The sequence below is a fragment of the Thunnus albacares genome, chromosome 6 (assembly GCF_914725855.1).
Source record: "Thunnus albacares chromosome 6, fThuAlb1.1, whole genome shotgun sequence".
Taxonomy (NCBI): domain Eukaryota; kingdom Metazoa; phylum Chordata; class Actinopteri; order Scombriformes; family Scombridae; genus Thunnus; species Thunnus albacares.
Window position 1 is genome coordinate 23,757,536 of NC_058111.1, and position 25,082 is coordinate 23,782,617.

General features: G+C 39.9%; 1 protein-coding gene across 1 annotated transcript in view; it reads right to left on the bottom strand.

Moving 5' to 3' along the window:
* Positions 1-25,082, bottom strand: part of lekr1 (leucine, glutamate and lysine rich 1) — an 81,511-nt gene that overhangs the window by 9,225 nt on the left and 47,204 nt on the right. Inside the window, exons 7-10 of the mRNA XM_044353209.1 lie at positions 16,885-16,959; positions 14,868-15,071; positions 4,443-4,518; positions 481-645 (exon numbers count right to left, since the gene is read on the bottom strand). Coding sequence (XP_044209144.1) covers positions 481-645; positions 4,443-4,518; positions 14,868-15,071; positions 16,885-16,959 — 520 coding nt within the window. The remainder of the gene's footprint in view (positions 1-480; positions 646-4,442; positions 4,519-14,867; positions 15,072-16,884; positions 16,960-25,082) is intronic.

Consider the following 25,082-nt stretch of genomic DNA (forward strand, 5'->3'; position numbering starts at 1 on the left):
GGTGTCAACACACTCTGAATATGTGTGTGTGTTTGTGTGTCAGAAGTAGAGTGTGTGTTCATATTGGTGATTCCAATGATGCTTAAGACATGGGGGTAAAGGGAGTAACCAAATACATACACATGCACAGAAATACGCATCATATACCGATAAAGTGGGAACTCCTGATCTGAAATTCCTGGAAGTCACAGAAATAGGAAGGATGTATCGACAGATGGACATATAGAAAGATGAAGCGGCCAAAGGAAAAAAACGCCAAGAAAGAAACCAAGAATAAAAAAGCTACAAAAAAAGGCACACGGATATTCTCAGGGAAGTACATGTTCATATTCTCTGCTACCTCAGAATGATCTTTCACCATGTCATCTACGGGAGAGGAAGGCATTCATGGAAGAATGACAAAAAGATGACAATTGAAAAAGGTTTATATCACTGTCATGTGATGTGACATCGTGCAGTGTTCAGTGGCCTGGTAAACACCTTCTGCTGGAGTTGTGTGCTGTCTCGCTGGTACTGCAGAAGCAACAACTGGCTCTTCTCCCTGTCAATCGTCAGCTCCAGCTCCACCTCCCTGCGATGCTCCTCCAGCTGCTCCCTCAGGTGCAATGCATTCTGGGTTCGCTCCTTCTCCAGGGCAGCAGCCAGCTATAAAACCAACGAATACAGACAATCTATAGGACTATTGCACATGTAGTTTTGCTGTTTGACTTTGTGCTTTGATACTTTTGACCGTAAAAAAATAGACTTTTTCCACATCACAAACACTAGTCTATATGTAGTGTGTGATGGAATCCCAGAGCAGAAACTCAGTCTACTCCGCATCCTAAGGCTGATCTCTAATTCAGTCCTAAAAGAGCCAATAAAGTATTGATTTCTTCCTGACATAAACAGGAAGGAGGAAGGTCACATGAAGCTTTGTCACAAAGGTTAATGAGAAGCGTTGACACAAACATAGGGAGACAGCAGTGTCGTATCAAATTGCACTCACAAAATGGATCTAATGAAAATGTTTTCAAATTATAGCTGCCAGGAAACATTAAAAAAAATTGGCATTGCTCTCTAAACCTTTAAAGCATATTAGGGATTCTGCAAACACATTTCAGAAGAAGTATTTCTCAGAAGAAACACTCTAACCCACAGTCTAACCTCTAAATGACACTTTTGATAAATGTGTTATTGTTCCATGTTGCGTTACATGTCATTGGCAGTGCACGCTCTAAATAGAAACAATTTGTTAACTCTTTTCATAATATATGAGGGGGATTTTGGCTATGCAAAGCCTTGTCACAGAATATAACAATGATAGCGGGGTGACTGGCCTTGTCCTCATGCTCCGACAGCCAAAAACTGAATTGTTATGGACATATAATGCTGGCTTTGGCTCTTATAAGTGTGGGGCCGAAGTTGCATGTGACATATTTTTAGTCAGGCTTGGTCAAGGCCACCTTGTTTTCTTTCCACCAGCGACTAGAGATCAGATAAACTGAATGTCAGTGCCATGGGCTGGGATCACTGTGGTTGTGAGTGTATGTTTATCTGTGCCGTTGCGGATTTATGCGTGCAAGTGTGAAAAAATCTAAATAGTGGCTGTGGGTGTCAAAGGGAGAAAAAAAAAGACAGATTGGCGTGTGAAAATGTGTATATTTTAGCTTGTGTGTGCATGTGTATTATGCCCGTGGTTTTTGCGACTGTATGAAAGACTAAGATTGCGTGTGTTGGATCAAATGAGAAAACACCACTTCCTCTTTGCAGGGTGAATGTACGTGTGAGGAGCATGGGTGGTTTGTGTGTGTATATCCTCTCGTGTGTGTGTATGTACACAGCTGCTGTTTGTGTTTAAAAAGTGACCACTTCCTTTCCATGGGTATAAGCCCAAGTGAGGAGAGGAAGTCCAGAATGAACAATAACCTGTATGGACGTGTGTGTGGGAACCATCGTAACACATACAGTATATCTGTCAGCCTCTACTGGTTTATGTATCAGTGTGAGTGTGTGTGGCGTCTGCTGCCTGAGACATTTTCATACATGTCATATGTCATATATACTGTCATATATGTTTCATATATGGCAATTTTTTGGGATCCGAAGGCTCAGTAGTGCCATGTGTTAAAAATGCACACACTTGAAACATGTGCATAGAATAGAATAGAGTAGAATAAAATAGAATACAATGGGTCTAAGCTAATGCTCTAAATTTGTTTGGACAAGTTTTGTTCAGAGTTTCCGTTTGATCACTGTAACCAAAAATGCTTGATGACAGAGTAGGTTTTCGGTTATGTAATTTGTGGGGTTAAATGTGTTTTTTCAGCAGAATTGGGGTAGTGGTTAAGATCAAGCAGAAGTCAAGTGAAACATTGTGCTATAAGAGAACTGAACTGTAGAGATAGTGTAAGTCCACTGGTGTCAGCATAGAAAATCAACCATCAACGCACGCCAATATATGCAGTATTTCAACACATCTTGTTGATCTGGTTCACTGTATACAAGCTAAAGTGTATGCCAACATTTTGTTTTCTATTTTTTACTGATATTAAAGAGAATTACAAGCATTTTGCTATTTCAGGCAGAAACATGACGACAATTTTGCTTACAAATTATAGCAAAGTGGTTAAATTTGTGCTCTGATTGCAACATAAAAGGACTGTATTTTATTCTACACTATGCTATTTTTTTTTTAGGGTGAAATTTCCTCTTTGTAGTGACGTGAAACAAAACCTCAGTGGTTCTCGCTGCCAGACAGTCAGACAGTGCATGAGAGACTGCTACACTGTTTGACTAATAAAAGACAGATCGCGTTTTTGTGTGTGTGTGTATGTGTGTGTGTGGGGGGGGGGGGGACATAGAGAGAGTGAGTATTTAGTTTATCTGGTGTCAAACAGACTGGTGGTCTCATAATCTTCTCCACATTGTGTGTTTGTCAGGATCCTCCCTATTAAACTCCTCTGAACTGTGACAATGGCTTGGATGCTGTCCTACACGTCTATTTACTTCAACAGACTGGAACTAAATGTCTGCCAGTTGTAAACTGATATAGCCGCAGCCACTAAGCCTATGAGTAATGTTGAGATTGATGATGCGATTTGTTTGAGATCATCATACATAATTAAAACATTGCATCTATAGATCGTTTAACAAATATCCTATTACATCAGGCAAATACTGTGGATCATACTTGTGCAACTTTTGGTATATTTATTTCATGGGTACTTTAATTTTATTAGACTCTCTCAATTCTTTAACTGAAGGAAAATACTTTTCAGTGTGTAGTTTTGTGTGTCAAACTACATATTAGCACATTAGATTCCTTCTTAAAAACTTTATAATGAGCACATTTCCGATATACTGGCAAATTACACAACCCTTTCAAAGAAATGTCCTCAGAATTAACAGTTACACAATAGCTACTATTAGGAAATTATTGAAAAAATGTCCCAGGAATGACTGAAAGTAGGGGATTTGTAAAATAAAGTGTTGTGAAGTGAAGAAGACGTTCACCTATTATAACATTTTTTAAGAAAGACCCTAATATGCTAATATATCGTTTGACACACAAAACTACGCAATGAAAACTATGTATTCTTTGTCTGTTAAAGAATTATTAAGAATTTTTGCAAATGAATCCAAATATACTGAATACTTATCAACTAAACCAACTTGATACTTTTTCAGTTTTTTTCTTTTAAGTTGTACCAAACTGCACCACCGTTTCTGTAAAATGTCCTAAAAATTAACCATTAAATACCTGTAAATTAGGATTTAAATATATTAGTATAAAATTAAGGGACTTCTAAAATAAAGCGTTACCCAACTTTTAGTTCATTATAGAGATGTCCTGGTCATGATTTGGTCTTTTCTCACAGCTGAAGAAAACTCACAGGACTAGCAGAGACCAGGCTTTACACAGCTGATACTCCTGGATCACACCTGATCCTGATCCTATAAATTGGCTTGAGGTATCCCTACTGAGTTTGTTTGTTACTGTTAGTTTGTTTGTTATTGTTAGTGTGATTCAGGGTTCCTACACCTTTACTTAAATCAAATGTAAGCACTTTCAAGTATTTTCAAGGTGTATTTTCAAGCTTTACCAGCATCCTGCTATATATGTGTATATATATACTCAGAATGATCATTTCACTTCTTCATCACATTAAATCAGATGTTACTGCTATAAACTACCAAAGTTATGTTTAGTGAGAGCATTCTACAGAAGGGAAATGAAAAAGAAAACACAACAAAGTTTCAAGTTTCAAAACGTGTCATGGACCCAGTCATTTACTATGACAGTAATCCAAATACAGTTTCATACAGTTTCAAGCACTTTATTCCAAATCCAAGCACTTTTCAAACGTTGAAAATACCACATTAAAACTGCACCTGAAGGAGCCCTGGTTATTGTCAAATCAGCAGTAATAGGCTTATTGTTAGTATCAGTAAAGAATCACCTTTGAGGCCAGTTGCTGTCTGTAGTCCTCCTCCATCTTGGTCAGAGCTCTGCCATGAGACTCTATCAATATCTCCCTGTAAACACACGCACACGAGAACAGAATATTCAGGACAATACACAATAAAAACTGAAGTGTTCATCCATTCACTCATCTCATTTATAACTCTATATAATTTTCTATGAATCATTGCACCTTTCAAACTTAAGAGTTTATCTCATTTAAATTAATCAGTAAACCACAAGCATCCACTGTGTAGTGGGAGGATAAATGTAGCATCAGGTCGACAGCAAGATCTGAAACCAAGTTCAGATAGCATCCGCCCTAGGACTAAATAACTAATTCACTTCCTTGATACAGCACAGAGTTCCATCTGTTTCTAAAACCATTACTGCTCTGCTGTAAATGCCTTTAAGATTCCCATATGAGACCAAATAACATGTTCACATGTCACTGGCTGCATTGGCCTCTGGAGTTTCATAAAGACATTCTGTGAACCCTGACGTAAAAGAAGACGAATAAAAAAAATACACAATCAGAGAAACCACTTGCACACAGGTTATAAAAATAACATGCAGTGACACAGGAAGACATGACATATGAGTTTTAACAGCAAGTGAAGTGAGTGTAAAATGCTCACACACACACACACACACACACGTACAGATTCACACATGCGAGATTGCATTAACCATTTTTACACTGCAGCACTTTCTGCAGTTGAATGGATAAGTAAGTGAGCCAACATCACATCCATATCTGTCAAGATCCAAAAAGCTCTGATAATATTTACACATGCTTCTTTTTTGATGATCTTCTCAGTATGTCAGGTTGCATAAAGAATATTTAACAAGAGCACTCCCAACAGTCTCTGGAGGAAAAAGGGGGCGAAGAAAACAAACAGCTGAAGAAAAAAGAAAAACGAAAGAAGAAAAGAAAATGAGAGCATGAGAGAGATGGAGTTGAGATAAGTATAAAGGGTAAATTTGATCGATTTGTTGATCTTTTGTCCAAATATAATATGTCATTTCAGCAGCTGGTCTGGCTGATAAGATGTGAAGCAGCATAAATCTTAGTCCAGCCAGAGAAATGTTGAGTAACTGACCCTTTCTTGTAAATATTTATACAATAAAATTTGGCAGAAAAAGGCTTCTGCTGAGAGAACTAATCCCCCCAAAACACACACATGAAGTGTAATGTATAGGCAGCAAAGCTATATAAACAATTTATCTTAGCAAAGTTGCGTCTCGAATGTGATGATTTCATGCTTCTCTTTGTCATACGTAAACTGAATATCTTTCAGTTTTGGATTGTTGGTCCGACGCAAACAAGGCATTTGAAGACATCACCTTTGACTCTGGGAACTTCTTGAACAGTCATGTTTCACTATTTTCTGCCATCGATTGATTCATCGGGGAAAGAAAATTGTTAGTTGCAGAGTAATAATAAGAACTGTCAGGGTTATAAAGGCTGCCCTGTGCACCCCTATAAGTATAACTGGATATTACAAGTTATCTGGTAGTTGATCAGCTGATGAATCAAACAGTTGACACACTGATTCAGCATACACACACACACACACGGACACACATATACAGTTCATAACGGCATAGGAACATGTCAAATCATACATCAAATACTCTGAAACAGCCTTGCACATTGCATTTATAGCATGCCGTGCACAGTGTGTGTGTCGCATGTGTGCACATTTGTGCTGGACTCTGCAAGTATCTGATAGTGGACTAGATGATCTAAAGTATAATAAAGAGCAGCAGATACATTCCATCTCTTCCTAGTCGGGGCAGACACAATATTATTCACTCCACTGGCTCCGGCTAATAACATCAGTCTACTCACCACACACACAAACACACAAACACACACACACACACACACACAAAGAGAGAAACACAAAAATAGATGCAGACAGACAGTCATGCATGAACGCTCCCCAAGAGTTGCAAGTTTGATGCCAAGATCTTAGTCCTAAAGCTCATTTAAATGTATTCCAGACTTGTTAAGGATGGGATTGAGAGAGTAAATACGAGCTAAAAAAGAGCAGTAGCTATTAAACAAGTCTTATAAAACTACCTACCAGAGTAAATACACTTCTTAGAGATATTATGGAAAGGTTATCATCATGTCGCATGTCCACCGCTACATGACGTGACTGACATATAAACACTTTTCTCTCTCTCTCTCTCCGTGTCCAAAGCTGAGACTCTTCAGGGGTTCTGCAGTTAAGTCTTAGCTGGTTAAAACCCCCCTGGATGTGAGGATTTAACAGTTTTCTGAAGCTGAAGCATTTTTTTTTTTTTAAAGGAAGCAAGTTGCTGATGCAAACAGTGTGCGTGTATCTCCGTGCGAGTTTGCTTGAGTGCTTGTGTCCCTCTTGTCAGATGTAATTCTGGTTTTGTGATTATCAAAAAAGCAGACCCCTTGGAAAGGTAGTACACAAGAAGTTCTAAAAAATCAACTTTGAGCCTGCGTGTGCACGTGTGTGTGTTGACATGTGTGTGTGTGCATGTGTGTGACCCCCCAGGGAGCGTGAGCGTGCAAATTCAGCCCTCAGAAGGAGGTCTGGGGGGATTACAAGAAGGAATGATGGGAAAATCTGGGAGCACTCTCTCATTCGCTCACACGCCAGGCTGCTTTTAAGGATAGGCGAGCGTATGTGTGTGTAGTGAGTGGTGTCTGTGTGTGTGCGTGTGTGTGTGTCTGTGTGTGCAGTGTGAGCGGCTGCTACCTCATCAAAAGGCACATTCCATTTTTCCGCTTCATGCTGATACAATCTTTGTGTGCAAACGCAGACAAAGAGGGCCGACTCAACTCCAAACGTTGTCCGATATTTACAGTGAAGCTCAAGGGCGATTTTCAGTCATTTTAATTGTGTATGAATCAACAATGTAGATCAACAGTTAACAGGAATCTCCGCTGACATCATCTCAGACATCCTCCACTTATTTTTTCAGGGACGCAACTCTCCACCTGGAAAGATGATTAAGATTTCAAAGTCAAGAGTCTTCTCACACTCACCCACGCCTTTCAAAGCAGGAACGAACTGCCTTGTAAAAAATTGACATATGAATTTACAGCAATAGCAATTTATGACAAGTGAATAAAAAAGGACTGAAAGACACAATAAAAGTAAAGACCCAGACAAGAATGATATAATACTTTCCACTCTGGAAAACAGGGAGAATATACAGAAACAGAAGAGTGAAAAGGAGCTTTAAGAGAAGAGGAAACTTATCTAAAGATGTGTTGTTGACATTAATCTTTTCAATACAATCATTTGCCCAATTGAGAAAAGCCTGAGGCTCTTTTCTGTATGGGGACGGACAAGAAGGGAGAGTTTTTGGGATCATCATTTCTGTCACGAAAACATTCCTCTGCTGCTTGAAACCACTTGAAACAAGTCCTCTCACATTTAACAGATGGATGAGGAACCGCACAGATACTCCTGACCTCTCTTGACATTTAAATCTTTTACTCTCTCCACTTTCTGCCACTTTCACTCTGCCCCCCCCCCCCCCTTCTCCCTCCTCTTCTCCTCTCTCGCTCTGTCTCTCTGTTTTTAACTTTGTGTCAGTTATACTGAATCAAGGGCGAGCTGTCATGTTTCGTGCGTGTGTGTATGAGTGTGTGTAGATCGTGTGCAGCCTCTGTGACCCAGGCTGTGTGCATGCGAGAGCCAGACAGTGTGTGAAGTAACCACTGCAACCACAGTCACGGTCTCTAACCCTCCTCCCTCCTCCGACAAACCCTGCCTCCCACCTTCTCTCTCTCTCTCTCCTCCTTCCCTCCACCCTTTCCTGCTTTTCTCTTTCCTCCTTTCTTTCCATCACTTCTTCCTTTCTCCCTGCATCCCCCCTATTCCCTCTTCCTGTCCTTCCCTCTCTTTCTTCTCCCACAATCCCTATTATCCCTATTGTCTGCTGAAAAATGGCCTTTTCACTGTCACTTAACTGGTTTTCATCAACATCTGCATTTCTACAAGATTCGTGACTGCAGGTCCAAGTCAACCAATAGACAAAGGGGAAACTCACAAATGATCCTTGTTATTCTGTTCTCATTGACCTTTGTCACTGATTTAGCTTTAATTGTATGTTTTGACGTATTAACTGTTCCACATTTTAAAAGCATCTGTTTAAGAGGACAATCTTTGCTCATAATTCGCCATTCACAGCGCTGACTAAATAATTATGTTAATTTATTCTTCACTTACACATTTTACTTTGCAATGGTCCTTTTTTAATTAAAAAACTGTGAATTCTTTTCCTTTAAAAACCAATATTTACAACTACACATACTGTTTTAATCTCTTTATGTGTGAATTATCATTATCAACATCTGCATATTGATTGAATGACATTTGCTTGTTAACCTTACGTATTCTAAATGATATAATGTTAGCATTTACTAATGCATGGGCATAGACAAGGAATAAAGCTACAGTAAATTGTCTCTTTCTGCACTGGAAAGTCTCAGATCTTCACTGTGAAAAACCTTTTAACTCTATTTTATCACAGTTTAATAGGATGCACAATGGTATTGCATAAACGCATCCTTAAGGGCACAAAGATGGCGCTTGTTTCTGGTGAAATTGTGCAACAGAGGGGTTAGCGCAGGGCTATGTGCAGTGACAGGATGGCACAGAGAGTGAAGAGTGTGAACATTATAGCCGCGGTTAGGAGGGGACAAAAATGGAATCACATGAGATAAACAGAGGATGAGAGTCAGAGCATATAGAAGTGTTGTATGTATGCGTGTAAAAAAGGAACAGTGTGTCCTTTCATGGGTCGCTGGAGGTCAGTGGAAGTGGTCAAATCTCTCAACTTTAAAACAAAGACTTGGATGAAAAAACAAAAGGCGTCTTGGAATGTGTGTATGTGTGCGAATGCTTGCGGTGGGGACATAAAGTGAGTACACTCAAGTCAGTAATCCTGCCGTTTCCTCTCTGAGTCTCTGAATATCTGACACACATGCATACACACATTGACCATTAAGCCTCCAACAACTGAACCCAGTTCAGCTGAGGATGCCGCAGAGGAACACTCTTGGGTGTGTTTTTTTCTGAGGCTAGAAACCGAGGCTGGTGAAGGAAGCATTAACAATTCCGCAGTTGCACCAAGCCAATGATATTTATTCAATAATGAGATCAACTGGAAAAAATTAACTATTTCAGCCTGGAGGGCCTGCTTGCATTATTATGCTTTTAGAGCTGCCATTGAGTTGTAGCACTGCAACATTTGGGGAGTACTCTCACTAGAAACCTCATTATTGAAATTCAAAAAACAAAATGCTTAATTAGATGGTTATAATAAGATTCTTTTTACGCTCATTGAAAGGATTGTACCATATAATGATCAAATCAAGGAAAAATTTTCCCAAATTACCTGCAATCCCTACCCATCACAAGACTTTGATTTTCATTATGCAACGTTCACTAACGTCTGCCAACAGACGAGAGAGGACATATAATTAGCAGTGCTACTGTGTGATGTTAATTATCTTCTTCATATATATAACACTCACATGGAAAGCTGGTGGGTAATCACAAGAATAAAAATTCATTGGTAACCCTCTTAACTGTCTGAACTGTGAGAAAAAAATGTTTAAAAAAACTTTTAAAACTTTTTAAAATAATTGTATACAGTGCATCAGAAATACACCAACAGCCACAGTCAATAGTGACCCAAGTTTGTGTAAATGTAATTCATAAAAAACAAATATAAATAAAGGAATGACTACAAATGAAAATTAAGAAATAAATCTTAAAATTAAAACATAAAAAAATTTGAATGAAAAAACACACACATTAAGACACACACGCCAGAGACATCTGCATGGGATTGTAAACATGTCTGAGATGCCATAAAAAGAACAACAACAACAGAGCTAACACATCATTTTCTATATGTGTCTGTCTTGGATTTGGTGTCAGATTAAATCAGTGATTGTCAACGACTGGGCTCAGTACTGGTCTATGTAGTGTTCTCTGTTGGCCTGCAGATATTATGAAATAATATACTATATTTCAGTATGGGCCAGTCAGGAATTTTTCTTTCTTGACTATGAGTCATGTTCATTGATTACTGCAGAGAGTCTGTTGAGCTGAGGGAGAAAGTCCTGCTGCTGGACTGGTGACTGGTGTGTGTATGTATGTGAATACACACTCAGTGCAGCTTTATCTCAGATGTCTTTAAAGACCTTCTGGTGTTAATATTTACTTGGACAATAGAGGTTGGTGCAGAGGAAATTGGTGAATTGTCTGTTTTAATAGAAATCTCTGGAAAGGTTCAGATTGACTGGAGTGTCCTGGGGTCACAGTCTGGTCACTTTGCTTGCTGGCATGATCTGGAGGTAATTAGCTGGTCCCATCGTCCCTGTTTTGCATTTCAGAAGCTTTAAACCTTGTAATTCTATCACCAGTGGAGGCTCTTGGTCTGAGACTGAACATCCAGTCCTGATGAACAGACCTCTGATGCTGATTGGTCCATTGGTGATTACATTTGACAAACAAGAGATCCTGTTGGGAACAAGGGATTTGTTGTAGGATTCTTGTGTTAAAGAGGAGAGAAGTTTTATTGTCTGGTGTCAGAGGTCGAGGGACAATGTGTTTTTCTTTGTGGGATTCTGGTTGGTGCTGCAATGAAGTCATAAGCAGCAGTTTGATATGTGATGAGTGTGCTCCTAACACTGAGGCCCACTTCTACACCTCCTAAGTCCTGCTTGGAGATAGATATGCTTAGAAGATACACATAAAGAATACTCCTTCAAATCTACACATATACAGTATATGTGTTTGTTTATGGGACATTACTGTAAACTATAATCTTCAGCATTGTGTTGACCTCTTAGGTACTGCACAGAAAGACACAAGGAGGGAATACTCATTCCAACATCTTGCATAAGAGGGCTTGTTTGTTTTTACAGGATCTAAAAAAATCCCCCAGTTTATATTATAAACTATGAACCTCACTACAACTGCATATTGCTGCTACTGGGACAAAAAAAATGTTTCATTATAACGAGAAACTTTTCTCATTAAACAAAATACTTTCATGATATAATGGCACACTTTTCTCATGATCACTGGATACTTAATGATTCTGATTTAATGAGAAATGCTTCTTATTATAACAACATATCACATTTTCTTGTTATACCATAAAACTTTCTTGTTATTTCACAAAATGAATGTATGTCATTAAAACAAACTTTTCTCATTATAACATAAGTTGGTAAGTTGTTATGACAAGAAACTTCCATGTGTTTCTGAAACAAGAAAAAGATCCAGTCAATACCTAAAGACACGATACTGTAGCCTACATTAGCTAGAAAAAGTGAAAATTACTGGTTTATATGGTTTGATTAAGTTTTATTTCATGCTTATTTCACGCTGTAGCCTATAGAGCAATCATATATCATGATTGATTAATCATATAACATGATTGATCTATATGTCAGAATGTTTTCATGCATTGAGTTATTGCTGTGCACTGCTTTCCTATTGTTCTGTGCACCTATATGTAATTATATGTGGATATGATGTCAGATTAAATCAGTGATTGTCAACGACTAGCCTCAGTACTGGTCTATGTAGTGTTCTCTGTTGGCCTGCAGATATTGTGAAATAATATACTATATTTCAGTATGGGCCAGTCAGGAATTTTTCTTTCTTGACTATGAGTCATGTTCATTGATTACTGCAGAGAGTCTGTTGAGCTGAGGGAGAAAGTCCTGCTGCTGGACTGGTGACTGGTGTGTGTATGTATGTGAATACACACTCAGTGCAGCTTTATCTCAGATGTCTTTAAAGACCTTCTGGTGTTAATATTTACTTGGACAATAGAGGTTGGTGCAGAGGAAATTGGTGAATTGTCTGTTTTAATAGAAATCTCTGGAAAGGTTCAGATTGACTGGAGTGTCCTGGGGTCACAGTCTGGTCACTTTGCTTGCTGGCATGATCTGGAGGTAATTAGCTGGTCCCATCGTCCCTGTCTTGCATCTCAGAAGCTTTAAACCTTGTAATTCTATCACCAGTGGAGACTCTTGGTCTGAGACTGAACATCCAGTCCTGATGAACAGACCTCTGATGCTGATTGGTCCATTGGTGATTACATTTGACAAACAAGAGATCCTGTTGGGAACAAGGGATTTGTTGCAGGTTTATTGTGTTAGAGAGAAGAGTGTTTTTTTTGTCTGGTGTCAGAGGTCGAGGGACAATGTGTTTTTCTTTGTGGGATTCTGGTTGGTGCTACAATGAAGTCATTTGCAGCAGTTTGATATGTGATAAGTGTGCTCCCCACACTGAGGCCCACTTCTACACCGCCTAAGTCCTGCTTAGAGATAGATGCCAAAAGATATATACATATATGCATGCGTGTGTGTGTGTTTATGGGATATTACTGTAACCTATAACCTTCAGCATTGTGTTGACCTCTTAGGTCCTGCATGGAAAGACACACACAGAGAATGCTCAATCCAACTTCTTGCATAAGAGGGTTTGTTGTTTGTTTTTACAGGATTTCAAAAAAGTTTATAACCCTGTGCAGAAAATCCCATAATGCATTATATTAAAAACTATGACCCTTAACAAATATAAGCGATGAACCATAGAATGAACAAAGGAGAAAAAGTTACAAACTGTCAAAAAAGCTTTCTAGTTGTTCATTCAACAAACATCGCTCCAACCAGGCACGAGGAACAAAGTCAGGCACCTGGGACTGTAAACATGTGCGGAGTGTAGGAGAGCTGAACAGATGACAGATTTGTATATTTGGACATATACTGTATATCATAAAGGTTTATGGGATTGTAACATGACCTACAACCATCAGCACAGTTCCTACATGGACACACACAGAGAATATTCAGTCTAACTTCTTGCTAAAGAGGATTTTGGGTTGTTTTTTTTTGACAGGATCTCAAACAAGTTTTAATCCTGGGAGGATGTCTTTCCTGTCTGAATGTGTGTGTGTTTTCATTTAGTTTTATTACTTAAAAAATAAAAATGAATGAAATTATTTTATTTAAAAATGATTCTTTTGTCATTCTATATGTTTTTGTTTGGTTTATTTTTCATATTCATTTTTTTCTTTCTTTTATTTATATATTTTATTTCAATTCAGAGAACTGATACCGTGCACTAAGTCAGCTTTGCTCCCAGTTTGTTTCAGTGGCCAGCTGCAGTACTGCAACTAAGACATTCCCACTGGACCACTAAAAACACATTGCTGATAGGACATCTCCATCTGAAAACAAGGCAAATTATTACTCTTTATTATTATTTTTATACCACAAAGGTTTAATAATTATAAAACGTTCCCAGAGCTGAGAAAAAGTGATTTTTATGTGCATGACATCAAAAGTCAATTGGATGAGCTGGGTGGGGGCCAGAGGTGCTAAGACACTAATGCACATGTGCGATGGATCACACAACATGAAAGTAAACCAGGAAGAGAAGTTCTGGCACCGGTTCACTCACGGTTCACTCAAAGGTCTCATAATACACCCATGGGTCACATGGGATGGGTGGGATCAGTCTCTGCCTGTTTCACATAAAAGAATGACTATGTCTACGGGTTAAGAAAAGTCTTACGAAGTCCTTTTGACAACCTGAAAACTGTATTTTCAGCATACATATAATCCCAGCGTCCTAAATTAGAAAATACTCATTTAAACTTTTCATTTTGACTTAAAGCTTCTGATGATGGATTAATGTAATGTAGTTGAAGCACTGACATGGATAAACACCCGTAAATGCAAGGTTATTAAGCAGTGTGCTGGGCAGTGTGAGCCAGCCACACAGGGAGAGAGAAGACCTTACATAAGAGACTGGGCACAGCTCCCAACACTCTATTAGATTTTCTCACTCGGGGAGAGGATGTTAGGCCTTTGGTTTTTGGATAGACACACATACACGTACACAGGATTGCTGACTGAATTCACCCCGTGTCTTCTCAGACACAAAGGGGTTGTAAATGTTTAACATCAGAACAAAACAGTCTATTTCCCAACCAGGGATTTAGACAGCCACCAGCCTGTGGTTGTGGTTTCCCTGTTAAGAAAAGCAAAGTTTGGCCATGCACTGTATCCGGCTCCCAGTAAGCTTTCATTGGTCAGCACTTGAGAACAAGCCTCTATGACATTGTCAAATAAAATCTACAATACAGTATCTGACAAAATCTTCCATATGGGGGACAGTACCAGTACACCAAAGTCAACCGCATTTCCCATAATACAAATTTCAAGGTCTGCGATCCACTTCTCCTGTTGTCAGGTTATAAGTAAAGAATAAGAATCAGCTTAGTAAAATATTTGTGGATAGAATAGAATAAAATAAAGTAGAGCAAGTTAGTGAGGAGTACTGATTGAGGAAGAAAGTGATCAGAGCAGGACAGATATTATAATCACGACCTTTCTCCCCTCAGCTCTTTCGTTTCCTGCCGGACCTTCTCCAAATCTTCCCGCAGTATTGTCACTTCCTCTTCAGCTGCGCAGTACTTCCGGTTCATTTGTTCCTCTCTGTGTTGCCATGACGACAGCTGCTCCTGCACAGTGGCACACCTTCGTTGGCATGACAACCACCTCTCATGTTTCTCCTCCAACTCCCCTTTTAACCTGTCGGAGAGAGATGCAGAGACGAGAACTATTCTCAAGTGGATCTTTTTTTCATCTGCATGTATATGAGGCATGTAAAAGCATGGTCTCAAGCTCTGAGAGCAGAGTAAAGTATCACACAAACACACACTCACACTGACACACACACACACAGGTCAACAGTTGAGCGTAATCGTCAGAGTGAGTCTATTACATAAGAGAGAAGCTGTTTACTCTCTAACCCTATCAGGCTCTTTTACGCTTACAGTGAAGTGGTTGACACACACACACACACCCGAAAACTAGGCCAAACCCTACTTTCAAACACCCATTTTTGTTTTTTTCCCTCTACTGAAACAAACAGACAGGGTTTGCCACATAGGTCAAGTACCAAGTCATTGTGGTGTTGTTCTGATAGTGAACTTTGAGAATATGCACACATATACATGAAAATAACTACTTTTCTCTTCATCCACTCTGTCTTATAACACAAAGGAGACAATAATGATTTATGTGCCAGTAGATGTGTTTATCTACCAGCATCACTGCTCTGTTTAGTAAATTCCTCCATATATCAGGAGACCAGCGAGTGGGTTTAAATATTTTTGGAATGAGAGTTGCTGTAAAGAGAGAGGTGGACTGAAAAACAGCAGGTAAGTGATGAGTGATGTCTACAGAAAAAAGATGCCTTCTCATCTCACTTCTCCTCCTAACTTGGTTGGCAATGAAAATGATCAGTTTGAACAAATACAGTAACATGTCGGTTTGTTGGCAGTCTTGTGAGCCTAAGTCTGTGGTTGACAAATGAAGAGAAACTACAGACATCCACAAAAATCTGTTGAAAGCTGTTTGAACAAAGTGAGCAGAAGTGGACAGATTCACAAACCATTAAACTTAAATCCAGCAACTACTAGATAACAGCTGCTTATTGATTCTGCAGAAGCTCACAGCAGAAACCAAAGCTTTTTGATCAAATAAACATCTGGGCACCTATGGTCTCCAATCTTGAACAATTTGGTGAATTGTTGTCTCCCATTACATCTTCTCTCAGCTCTGATGGAGGGTGGGGAGGGTGGGGTGTGGGGTGGGGGGGTTGCTCCCTCTTCTGAAATAGCCTCCACCTCCCCAGTGGAGTGCTATCATATGTTGAGCTGTATAGGAGCCAGAGGGTGAGATCAGAGACTGTTGTGTGGGAAGGGAAATAAATCAACAGTGTAATTGAACACACCAGGCTGCCAGTGGCTTAGAAAAAGAATAGCAGCAGATACCATGTGAAAAAATACACACCCCACATACATCTAACGCCTGCGGAGAAAGATGAGAGGCTCCGTGTGTACGTCTGTGGGTGTACGCATGTGGGTTGGGTGTGTGCGCACATGTGTGTGCCTGCGTATTAGTGTGATTTACTCCAATAGACGTGCCACTACGCCTCTGCATATCTATGTGCGTGCCTCTGTGCACAGATGAGTGTATGTGTGTGTGTGAGAAACATGACTCTTCGCCAACTAAGAAGTGCTTCCATCTGTTGCGCCAGCCTCACACGAGACTCTCTGCTGTGTCACTGGCACTTTATGGAGCCTGAGATCTCCTCAACTGATCCAAGAGCAGATCTCAGCTGACACTAATATCCCTTCCTTTCTCTGGGAGGAAGGAGATGGAGAAGAGTGATGAAGCAGAGGAAGAGGATGATTTGGAGGAGAATGAGAGGGATGAGTACAGGGATTGTGGGAAAGTTGGAGAGGGAAAGGGATGGAGAATTTATCACGAGACACAACAACAGTGCAGAGAGGAAGAAGACATTTGACATGCCTAGACAGAATAGAAAACCGTTTACCTGAGTATTTCTCTATGCTGCCTCTCAGAGTCTTCTTGTTGGCACAGCTGCACCTCTCTCTCTCTCCTCTGCTCCCTGGAGACACAAAGTGCACAACATCGGTCAGCCTTATCCACTCAGTTTTCACCATATCCATTTGCTGGGTAAGTAAATTCAAGGCCAGGGTTAATACTTTGCTGTTTCCCTAACTTGTAATCCACATTAATTATACAGACTGAAGGCTAAAGGAAGTGTAGTGTTTACTACAGGCTCTGATTGGGAAGCAGAGTATGTTTTTACAATTGTCATTGAAAAGTACTTGGGCAGGATACCAAAGTGTATACTCCTACGCTTGAATCTCCATGTGGAAGAAGCCAAGCTTAACAATGAATTCTCCCACTGGGATCACCAAAAGTTCAAGAAAGCTTCCTGTATATCACAACTCTTTGACTAGCAAAATGCTACTAGCTGTCATTCCACAACCGCATTGGTCTGCTTTAGTGTGACTGTATTTAAGATCTTAGTTGTATAAATGTTAGGCGAATAGGCCGTGTGCATGTGTGTGCGGCTGTGTGTTTGAGACCACCTCGTCTTCCATGTGCTCTGCTGCCTCGCTCTTAAAGAAAGTAAATTGGAAATCAGTTTTAATTCTAATTCTGCGTGCCATGACTGTATGTGGTATTCCCGCCTTCTGCGCACACACAACCACAACCAAACACACACACACACACACACACACACACAGACTTTACCCTAACCCTCCTAACCCTGTCAGCTTCTCAGCCTAATCCCCTCTCTGGCGGTATGATCAGTTAATGTGTTTGTGTGTGTGTGTGTGTGTGTGTGTGTGTGTGTGTGTGTGTAGCTGGCTGTCTAGCCCTGTGACCTTGCAGCCACACGCAATGAGGATACAGAGTGAGAGGGCTCGCACGTCTGAGCTCACAGACAAACAGGCTGTTTTCACTGCTGATCTTCAACAGATTTTTTCTGACAACTGTGTAGAATTATCTGTACATTTTACTAAACTGTATTCAGTGAAACATGCATCACTCTATACCAGAAATTATTATTATATTTGCATTGGTTGTAACAAACTGGTTGCTAAGTGCAATAGTACAACATCAAGTGCAATTGTACTACCAGTGAATCATTTAATGATGTTTGGAAGTATTTTTCTAATATCAAGAGCAATATTTTTTCTTTTTATCATTTAACAGTGACAATATGTGAAAGCCACAGACAAAGAAGCACAAATACACACACACAATCACGCTCACAGCTGTCTGGCACCAGTTATCATCCTCCCTCGCTTTGTTCCTCTTTTAACCCTCTTTTCCTCTAGTGCTGTCACAGCTACTGGTGATTTAGAGCAGGACCCTGAGCGCTCGTACATTCTGCCTATTTAGCCACAGAGTCTGCTGTGCCTGTCCCTCTTTTCTCTTTTTCTCTCTCCTCTTTCTGTCTTCAAGGTCAGAGATGACATTATATCTGACTCCCAACTGCTGTTTCCACTATTCTTTATCCTCTGGTTGCCTGTTCCCGCATTTTTTTTTTTCCAGAGGTGAAAAGAGGGCTGACAGACAGCAAAGTAAGAGAGAAAAGACAGAAGGTGGTATTTTTGTGAATTAAAATGCAGTGTTCAAAGTGCAGCCAAGTGCACCGAAGGAACACTTTTGGTATTTTTGTGGCTGCAGGCATGTGGTGTACCCAGTGCGTACATGGAAACAAGGTGAGATGAGGAAGAATCTATTATCATATATTATCAGTGGGTGTGTTAAGGGTAACAATCATGGCATAAGAGTTCATTAGGGGTTTCAGTAATATCTTATGATTATCCATGGAATTGAATTAACTGAGTGTGTTCAATGTGACCTCAGGGCATAACTGTTTCCAGCTCTCATGATGACTTCCAGTGCATAAACTAAAAATCTGTATGTGGAAAAATGAATCATAACCAACCGACGTGATGTGTTTGCTGGTTTCCACAAGATTTAATCAAGGTAACCACTGTGGATCTGGCATGCATAATCACAGCTTGACAGCGCGCGTCACTCAAATTACAGACTGCAGGTGGAACGCATACCTGCAGCCTTCAGCTGGCTGTAAAGAGTCTTAATCAGCTGTTGTGGATGACAGATGCTGATAAGAATCAAACATTAATCTTCACTCTGGCTTCTTGGCCATAATAGAAGAATAGCAAAAAAAAAAAAAATTCTGTTTAATTAAATGTGTCAACTGGTCAAAGAATGTATCATAAAAGTGAAACAGACCAGCAAAACATGTGGGTGTGCCTCCACAAATTAAAATGAAGAAAACTGTACAGAGTTTGCTGTTGTCCCTGTTGTTGTCCCGAGCAGACGGTTGGCAGAACATGGTGACTCTTGACACCAAAATTAAATTGTACCACTGCAGTGTATGGTAAGTCACTAGAATACTGAACATAAATGTCTCTGCATTTCAGGAAAATACCATGTCTTGTGCAGCATGTGCTGAGATGATAATAGAGCCCAGAGAGAAGGAGTGAGAGAGAGACGAGAGATTTTTTATAATCTGAGAAAGGAAGACTTCCTCTTTCCTGAAGGGCTGTGACTGATTTTATCTAATATTAGGTAAACAGAGGACTGAGGTAAGAGAGGGAGAAGAGAGAGAATAATGTGTCTGTTTGTGTGTCAGGCAAACAGCAGAGAAGATCTTGTGGGAAACGAGGTGCTTGGATACACCCTGAGATCAATAGTTATTTTACTGCCAACAGCCACACACACACACACACACAACACATACACAAAATACAGCAGACGCATATGTGCACACGCACTTTGGACACGCACAAAGCAGCAAGCGTGCGTCAGCGTTATAAAAACAAGCTGTATCACATCAATCACGTCAATCCTTTGCTCTTTCTCTCTTGACCTTCACTCATTCCATCATACACTCTTTCATCTCTCCCCTGCTCGTTGCATCCATCCTGTCTTTCATCTATCCCTCTCTTCCCTCTAATCCATCCTTTCAACCTGGCCTGAGCCTGTGTTGGATGATCCATTTGTTCATCCTCTGATGAAAGGATGAGCTCAACGTCTCCTGCCAATCAGAGTGCAGCAGGAAGCTTCCCAACACCTTTTACATGCATGTCATCCAGACGGTACAGGAAGGGGTTTGTGATGCTCTCTCCTTTAATGAATGCTGTCAAAGTGCCTTTCGGCAAAGTTCATAACTGCCAATCACTCCTGAAGTTGTTCAGTAGCTGATGGTATAAGTTTAAATCAGGAAACAAAAGGTAATCATCACATTATACATGAAGCTTAAACAGTCAGCACTATTCAAATGTTGCATTCCTCATAAAAATACTATGAATTTAATAAAATTCAGGTGCATGACCAAGACTGACAACATGAAAAAAGTTCAGAATGTATGTGTGTGTGTGTGTTTAAGTATGTGAGTGCGTGTACAGTATAAGTGGTCACGACAAAACAAGCTGCCCTTGAGTATCTCTCTGGCATGCTGATCAGATTGCATGCTAGGATCAGAAGGATTCCACAGCCGCTCGCTGTCCTTAGACCGCCCCTAAAATATGTGTGTATGTGTGTGTTTCCAAGGCAATGGGCTGGCGCCACAGAAACGCAACAGGTGCGGAACACTGATGTTTGATGGAGGTGGGGGTCAAAGGTTGGGCAGTTGTCATGGCAACACATCTTGCACACAAACATGCTGGTACTTTTTGTTCTGTGATCTTGAGAGGGAATCAAAGGTTTTGAAACCTCTGGAGCTGATATGATGCATGGTGAGGCTGAAAGGATACAGAACACACACACACACACACACACACACACACACACACATACACACAGCGGCTGAGGAAGAGGGTGTTTGAACAGGCAACCAATCAGCATCTGGACAGTGAAAGCAGAGTTAGCCGATAAACTCAGACGTCCCATCTGGACCTCAGTCTAGACCTCGCCTGAGTGTCTGCCATGCATGAGACAGAGAGAGAAATCATTGTTTGGATGTTGTATAATTTGCAAATAAACATTTTCAACCCTCAATTTTTTGCAAAACATTTTAAGATTAAGATTACTATTATAATTTTACACTTTTCCTGAAACTTATTACATTTAATATTTATTTAATCATATAATTGATTTACCTTAAATTGTTATTCTGTTCCTTCATATTTCAGTTCTACTACTACTGCTTCTGTTTACTCTGTAAATACAGTATTGTTACTAGTCTGTGATGCTAGTCTGTTCGTCCTGAAAGAGAAATCTCTTGTCTGTTGCTCTTCCTGTGGAATTTTTTCAAGGTATTGTTTCCCCTTTTTTTCTCTTATTTTGTGGAGACTTTTACTTATCTGAACTGCGTGTTTTTTGGAAACATGAATGTGAAGCAACTACTAAATTACTTAATTACTTCTCAATTTCTGTCTGGCTCTCCATAGTCAGAATATTTAGAAAATATTGTACACAGAGCTGCTGTGTAGAGATTGGGCAGCAAAGTTGCTCCGATATATATGAGCTCCTGTTTTCCCTCTCCACAATCCTCTCCACACACTCACACACTCCTTATCATGCAATAAAGTCTCAGACTTGAGCACACCCACTCCTCCTCCTCCTCCTCCTCCACACACACCTTCTCATGCAACATGGCCTTAAGGCTGATTCTCCCTATAGCATATGTCCATATGTCTGGGTGGGTCGCGTGCGACTGCAAACATCCCCTCCATCCTCTCTGTCTCAGCCCTGATCCCTGTATTGGATGGACATGCACATTCCACACACACATACGCACACGCACAGAGTCGAATTGAGTTAGATACATGCACACAGTGGTATGTACAATTTGTGTGGCAGGTCAGAGGGCAGCGTGACAAAATAGAGGGCTTTTTTCTGCTCATAACATAGGGATTTGGCAGAGAAGTGTCTCTTAAAAATAATCTTTTCCTTGAACAAGTGGAAATAAATCAGTTTGGTGACATATTTGGAGAGAAAAGTAAGTTGTAGCATTATTTTAATGATGTATATTTTATTTAAATAATATTCAATGATAAATTAGTGTTTCATCTGATGTTTACTGGGTCAAATCGTCACAGGTTATCAGACAGATGCAACTTTTTGTGTCTTATTGCGCACTGTACGTGTCACTAAAACAGTTATATTTTTATATGGCACTTACTTAGATTTCATTAAATCAAATTTTTTTCTGCACATTAATCTGGATGTATCTTTAATCTCTGTAAACTAGGCTTATGTGTAGATAACCAGTTATCCAGACAGGAAAAGTGATGTGACAGACACACACACACACATGCATACACACAATACCCTTCTACATAGACACATACACATGTTGCAAAAAGTCATGTATATATACACACACACATTCAAACTCCACCACAAATACTGCATGAGCTCACCCGTAACTGAAGTCAAAATCTAACAGCTGATATGGGGCTTTTTTCCTATCTTTATTAAGGAGCGTGGTCTTTCAATCTGAGAGCATGATTTATTGATTTCACGTTCAGATTTTGTAATTTTTTCCCTCAAAACCCTGCCCTCGCACTCCAATAGCCCCTGCTCGCGTTTAGCTTTGCTCTGCTTCTGCTCAAACTGTATGCTTGTGCTCAGATATAATGTTGCTTGCACAGATTTCCTGCTCCAGCTTCAGCCCTTCTCCTCACACTCAGGCTGCTCCTGTGCGCTCGTGAAATGTCCGCTCTCAGATTTCTGCTCTGCTCTCTGATTTTTTGTGCGACAACCCTGTGAAAATCCCCCAACTAATAGAAAGTCAGGTGTAGTGTTGACCAATGAAATAATCCCTGCTCACTTTACTTCACTTTACTTCACTAGAGTGTCCCATATGTTTTATTTTACTATAATAGCAGCTATATACTATATACACACCGGCCTCCCATCAGTGTGCTACTGACAGGAGGCCGGTGTGCTATATGGCTATTATATGTAGCTATAATATAACGTATGGGTGCTGGTACAGGCGCCAGTACATACATTAACTGGCCTTTTATTCCAAAAGTTGTACAAGAATTTAAGAAGATGAAGAAATAAAGCCCTGGAGGGCAGGATTGGATGAACCAGGTTAAAGAGTAACCACCTGTATGTAACACTCTAAGAAGTAAAGGGAACGTGCCTGCGAGGAGGCAGTGATTAATTCATTGGTCAACACAACTCTTGGCACAAAAAATCCGAGAGCAGAGCAGAAATCTGAGAGCAGATGTTTCATGAGCGCACGGAAGTAGCCTGAGTGTGAGGAGAAGGGCTGAAGCTGGAGCAGGAAATCTGTGCAAGCAACATTATACAGTATTTGAGCACAAGCATACAGTTTGAGCAGAAGCAGAGCAAAGCTAAACACAAGCAGGGGCTATATAGAGTGTGAGGGAAGGGTTTTGAGGGAAAAAAATACAAAATCTGAACGTGAAATCAATACATCATGCTCTCAAATTGAAAGACCACGCTCCTGAATAAAGATAGGGAAAAAGCCCCATATCTGACAGCACTTTAAAAGTGATAAGAACGAGAGAAAAAGCAGAATCAAGATCTGTCATTTTTAAAGGTCAAAAACAAAGTTTATGACAAAAAAATGGAAGAGAGAAAAAGAGAGTAACGGGGAGGTTACTGAGGAAAAGGAGGAAACATTAGTGAACAGATGAGTGCTTCAACTGAAGTCTGTCAGGTCAAGTAGTCCTTTAATGCTTTGATTATCAGATAAAGGCAATATTTAACATTTACTCCCCTTCTCTGTGGGGGGAGGTGTGTGTGTGTGTGTGTGTTTGCACTTTTAAAAGCGGTTGATGTTTCAAATATTATGAATGACAAAACACCAAAACAAGATTATAAACCTTCTTCTTATAAATAATACTATAAGTTGGAATGTGGGACATGTGCAAACAGTTGGGAAAAGCAGCCGATGTGCTGTGAAAACCAGAGTTAGGATATGACCAAATATGGAACAATTTATCCTTTTGAAATTCTTGGAGAGTTAAAAATAAAAATAAAAATGAATGACGGCAAAACCTGACCTGCAAGCATTCTTGTGAGAGCAGTACTGCATACTGCACATGTGGAGAGAGAAGTACATTGGCTTTGATTCTGTGTTTCCAAACTAAAAACATTTTTATTATCCAGTGCTGTATCAAATGAAGAAGCACCTCAACCCCATCAAATTTATGCTTTTGCTAGTAGCCTTGGAACTCTTAAAGCCTCTGGAAATTTGGCTTGAAATAATAAAAGTGCATAAATGATATCAAAAACCTGAGTGAAAATAAATGTTCATAACTATTAGAAAACCTAGTTCAAAAAACAGCTCATTTGGCTGTTTAGACCATTTCTAAAGACTGTGTAAGCGATCACGTTTTGATTAACACCTGCACCGGCTACTGGTGGCTGGTTAACTACAGTAGCTAATGACTGGGTTTCCATGGTGTGGAGCTGCGCTTCTAACTCACTGAGCCTCGCCTCCAACACAATAAATATACTACATTTATTACATGTACCATTATCACTAAAGGAGACAGAGGAATAGCTAAACATAAGACACGCTGAGCAAGAGAGCGCAGTAGAGCGAGCGGGAGAGAGGGAAGAGAGGGAAGCCATCGCTAACTGCTAAGCTAAAGTAATTAGCAGATCTGAAAAGTGTGTAAACATCTGTGTGACTTGTGAGAAAGTCACTAAAAGAAGGAGAGAGTGCCTGAGCAGAACTAGGAATTAACTGGGTTGAGATGCAGAAATGCTACAAATGACACAGAAACTCCAGCAACCAGAAATGAGACAATATGCTTACCGCAGCATGTCAGCACCAAGTATAACCATGCCCAAATCAAACCCAAGACTAAGAAAGTTTACAAAAACTTAAATGACAATATTTCGAATTTGGATTGAAACTAATGTCTAATACTTTTTAGATGCTTACTATTATTATTGTGGATTTGGGTTTCCAGTGACTTAAACTGCTTGAAGGAGGAGGACCACACACACAGACTTGCTGTTTTGTCGACTTCTTCTTTATTCAAACAGCATTGTTCTGAATCAAAGCCCAATGTTTCAGCTTACGCTGAAAAATCTTGAAGACATTCTAGTCTCATCAGATTTGAGAAGCCACCCCAAAGTCCATGATAATCTGAATTCTCCTTGTTATTCATGTGCTCATTGAATTAACACAAACCTGCACTAAAGAGTTCAGGCATCCCCAATCAAGACAGACCTTTAATGTAA